This window comes from Telmatherina bonti, assembly GCF_933228915.1.
Source record: "Telmatherina bonti genome assembly, contig: scaffold_232, whole genome shotgun sequence".
Lineage (NCBI taxonomy): Eukaryota > Metazoa > Chordata > Actinopteri > Atheriniformes > Telmatherinidae > Telmatherina > Telmatherina bonti.
In genome coordinates this window covers 1-5,000 of record NW_027634798.1, presented here as the reverse complement: position 1 = coordinate 5,000, position 5,000 = coordinate 1, and the positions used below count along the sequence as shown (strand labels likewise).

General features: G+C 40.1%; 1 protein-coding gene across 1 annotated transcript in view; it reads right to left on the bottom strand.

Annotated features, from left to right (window-relative positions):
- Positions 1-3,532, bottom strand: part of wsb1 (WD repeat and SOCS box containing 1) — a gene marked incomplete at its 5' end in the record, with an annotated part of 19,752 nt that extends 16,220 nt beyond the window's left edge. Inside the window, 2 exons of the mRNA XM_079264241.1 lie at positions 2,023-2,154; positions 3,249-3,532. Of these exons, the coding sequence (XP_079120367.1) occupies positions 2,023-2,154; positions 3,249-3,532 (416 nt within the window). The remainder of the gene's footprint in view (positions 1-2,022; positions 2,155-3,248) is intronic.
- Between the last annotated feature and the right edge of the window lie 1,468 nt (positions 3,533-5,000).

The window sequence follows — 5,000 nt, the reverse complement described above, 5'->3', positions numbered from 1 at the left end:
TGTTGGACTGTTTGTGACCATTATCTACTTCAAACGCAACTCTTCTAAATGTTTGAACATATGAGAAAAGCGTCTAGTTTTTATTTGTTTCGTACAAGTCATTACTTCATTGAAAAGAAAGAACTGTGTAACGACAAGGAGCTGCATCAATAATGTTTTTCCAGTAACTTTACTCATGTTGCTCATTTACAGCATACACCTATGACCTAAATTCATCAGCACAGCTGCTATCCAGAGGTTTAACCCTTCAAGGTCCTTCTCTACCATTTGGGAGAGGAAAATTTGCAGCGATTGATCAATTTCTTGGGAAAAAAAAAAAATGGAATAAACCAACCTGAGCCATCTCTAAGAACTGGTTTAGTTATGTAAAACCCAAACTGTGGTTACATTATCAGTAACAACTTCTTTCTAGCATCTCAACTATTGGCTGAAAAAGTTTTTCTGTTTATTTTTGCCCAAAACAAACAGAAAAACAACAGAAATATTTTTGTCTGGTCTTTTTATTAGTGTAAAAGTTAAAGGGTTAATGCTTTGTTGCATATTTTTGTACTTTAAAATTCCTCTGCTGTCGAGTTAAACAAGTACTAAAAGGACATAATATTGTAAAACAGTAAAATGCTTGTATCTGATACCTTTGTTGTAGGTCTTGAGACCAAAAAATAAGTTATTTTATTCTTAATATATTTTTAAATAAATTAATCAGTTATCAATTTTTTATTGCCAAATCTAATCGGTGTATAAAAAAAAAACATTTTCGTTGAGTCCTAATATGAAGCTAGCACAGCAGTGTGTGAATGAATCAGCTCTAGGTGAATGAAGATATATTTAGCGTCCTTATTTTGCTTTTATACAAGCAAAAACACATTTTCAGTGATGATGCTGATGCCACACAATCCGGTGCAACAACAGAACTAATCTGTGGGGGGAGTTGGTGATAAAGCAGAACCTCCTCCAGCTCTTTCTCGACCTTTTATTCCACACACATGCTAGTTGTAATCAAGTATTTGCTTTCTAGGGAACAATATACTTTTGTCTCACAAGTTATTCCATTGATACTAAATTATTAAAGAAAGACAGAAAAACAGACAACTTGTATACACAGAAGAGAAGTCATGGTTACAAATACCTCCAATCTGATGGGATACACATGTTGAGTATGTTTAGTTTACACAGCCAGATAATCTGTTTTCCAGTATGATGCAGAGTAAATGATTCCCTCATCGTTTCATGCAACCTTGACCCTCCCTGCGATGTACGTGGCAACGGAGTTAGCTCTCGTTTATCTTTTCAGCGACTGGCCACTGCCTGCCATGTCTGTTCACTTCCCTGTCACGGTTTTGTACAGTTATTTTCACAACCTCATGTCTCTTACTTTTGCAATCAGTGAGTTTTTCTTCCCTTTTTTTCTATAAATGTATCTTTCCTAACGTTAAGACAGGGTTTACATATAAAGGCTGAGTTTTTGAAAGTGTTTTTTTTCTTTTAATTTAGTCGTGAATGATCAGTTACATAATCAGTTACAGTTATATATCAGTTAGAAGGTAGAGCAGGTCTTCCAGTAACGGCCATCTGACTCCTGCTTCACCCCAGTCAGTCTGTTGTGTCTTTGTACTACTCTGCACCCTCCCAGCCTTTGGAGTCTGCATTACTGATGCAAGAAGGTGACTGGATGTTTTATGGTCAGACTCCACTGGAATGGACTGGCAGACATGTTTCCATCATTCTGTGCCTAGAAAAGCTGAATATAAAATCAACCATTATTACTAATGTTAGAGAAGAGCTGGGATCTTATTTGCTACTTAACTGAAGATTCAGTAGCACATTTAATCACCACCCAGTGATAATGAAGAGGCGAATAAGCCACCAAAACATTGTCTATCCATGAACCTCTGCTTGGTGTTTAGAGTCTGGACAGCTGTTAAACTTGTCCACATGTTGGACTGCATCTCTCAGAACAAAAAAAAAGGGAATGCTTGTCATTTGCTTTGCAGAGTAACAGTAAAAATAAAGAGGAAAACTTACCATCATCTTTGAGGTCCCACACACGAAGGGTCTTATCTCTTGAAGCAGAAACCAACATTAGGCTGCCATCTGGAGCAAAAGTCAAGTCTCGCACTATATCAGTATGATCCATCAAATTCAATAACAACTTTCCTAAAGGACAGAGAAAATCAGAATTAAAACAGATTACTGGGACAGAAAGTTCTCAATGGCCAAAATTCTGTCAATATGAACACAAGACAAAAGGACAACATGTACAGATACCACTCGGGGTTATGTTTAGACAGAAAAGTCTGTTAAGTCATCTCAGTAAATCTACACTGCTATACAAGCATGTGGTTATACCAAAGCTTAAAGGGTTCCTATTCTGGTATTTGGAGTTTTCTGAGCTTTCTACAGTGTTACAGTGTTGAATCCTCATCAGACATGTGAACGACACTGTTTTTTATCACCTAAACGCATGTTTGAGTTTGAGTCTGAGTTCCAGCACTCTCTCCGTTCGGTTTCCATAGCGACGAAAAACGTGTGGTTTTAGAGAGTTTTTTCTACGTGGAAATCCTTGTGACGTCCCGGGGGATAAGGTTGGGTGATTGGTTACCTTCTACTGGTTAACAAGGGCATGTACAAATACATCAGGCGGGTGGAAAACGTGGGATAAAGTTATTTCCAACGATGGCTGGTGAGTTTACCAAAGAGAGACATCCTGCTGCATTCGTTGCTGTGGGTTGCTGTTTTCCACTTCGTTTTCAGGCTCTGATTCAGGTTCCAACATGTAGGGCTGGATGCTATGTGTTGACATTGTAGTTTGTTTTTTTTATTGAGTTCATATCAGCCTAATCCTTCTGTTTATGAGATGTTACAATGACTGTGAAAGCAGGTGTGGTGCGCGCTCCCGATGTAGTGCAGTGGCGGGAGGCGGGGCTTAATGCGGAAGAGTCTCAGTCCACTCGTTTTGCCCGCAGGCTGATCTGACAGCCTACGGAGAGGGTCGGTCTGAAGTAAATAAAGCCATTTGGGACAATAACTCCATCAATCCCAGCCCTTCTGGGCTCAAAACTTAAAGTGGAACTATTATGTGTATTTCAGGCTAATTTATTTTTATTTCTAACTGTCTTTTGATAAGATTAATAAAATTGTTCCTCAATATTTTATGCATTTATCTTCCTAATTGATTCAAATGGCTGTTAAAGTTACAGACAGAAACCTGGTGTTGGGAAACAGAAACCGTGTGAGCCACATATCCGTACCTGTATAGACATCCCAAATCTTGATGCGCCCGTTGCCGAGGCCTGTAGCCAGGAGGAGCTGGTCCTGACCAAACCTGAAGCGGTGCCACCCAATGTTGACACAGCGGCTCTGTTTTTCTGGCACAGAAGACCCAAAGGCTAAGCCCCAGACGATGTCTCCACAGTCTATGGTGTGCTCGCGAGGTTCACCTATCACCGGGATCACCTGGCTTCCATCACTGTTCTGAGTGGGCAGATACTGCGGGCTTGATGCATTAGTGCCCTCATCGTCATGCCCCACTGAACTGTGGAGGAAAAACAAAAACAACACAAGTCCAGAGGTTTACAGGAACAGAGTGCATAGCTTGTTTTGTAAATAACTGTGGGAAACTGCAGAGTGAAGGCTACCAATAAAGAAAGGAAGACAAATCCTGGGGAGAAATGTGACTTTATAAACCAACTACATGGAGAAGGACTCTGCTGATGAATCGGGTTATTTAGGCCTCAATCTGGAACTGAGCTGCTGAGAATCTCAGAGACATTAACACAACGCTCCCCACCAAAAAAGCAGCTTATATCACATGCGTAGTGTTTAAAACTTTTACTCTACACTTCAGCTAAAACAGCAGTAAAACCTCAAAGGTTACAGTGGTATGCTGTTCATGTAGATATTTCTACACAGTCTTGTTATGATTATATCCAGTTATTATAAGAGTAAATATCATGTCTAAAAAAAGATCATAGTTCATAATAAAGTTAGCAAACGCAACGTGAATTCACAGTTGTTCATCACATAATGTTTAAATAATACCATTTTGTCATTATCCCTATCATTTAACTGACGTTAGGTCTGGGCGATTAATCAGATCTTAATCTCAGTACGATAAAATAAGGCATTTTAACCATGGAACCTTTGTCAGAGCACAATTTCCCGGTACGTGAATTACACTGATGCACATGGTACCTCTGCTGTATTCAGCGATGTTTCAGACCCTTCAGTCAGTCTGTTGGAAGACAAAACGACTATCAAAAGGTCTAACGTCTTTTTCTGGTGGTATCGGGGACTTTTGGTGAGTCACAGTGAAATAACGTAATTTTCTTTTCTCCGCTAGCAGCAGCTGTTCTGAAAATACAGATGATAAAACTAAAGTGATATTTAAAGTTGTATTTCTGTTGTTGCTGTGATTTTAGCTGCATCGGCCGTGCCATCTCAAGGAAGAGCAGAACTGAACTGGCTGAAATGCAGCTGGTCTGCCGGGCAACTTTTAGTTAAGACACAGCATTACAAGCAAGCTGACCGGTCTTTCATTTTTCCAGTACCTTTTTACATTTCAGACAGCGTGAAGGAGCAGATCTAGAATCAAAATTACAGTAAAAAAAGAGAAATGATGCAAATCAACCTCAGAAGGACGCCTGAGACGTCAGAACCTCAATCATCTGATAGTTTTCCTGCCAAGTCATGTCATTAAAAGTGGAAACCGTCCACAGCTGTGGGTCGGGAAGTGGACCCGGCCAGCATCAGCCAGACCAGCTGCTCAACGGGAGGCGAACAGATCCAACTCCAACTGCCAACCAACCGACAGACACTGAGCTGGAACGCCGAAGAGAGGTTGAGGGGAGGCAACAACAACTGATTCAGACAATTCATTCATTTATATCCTCCAATCCAGTGTTTGTTCTTTATGAATATGATCCGGGCTGTAATCTCAGTGAGAACGGGTTAAATATGTGTGCACTTCCCAGCACTCACTGGTTATAGTGGTAATATCTTTA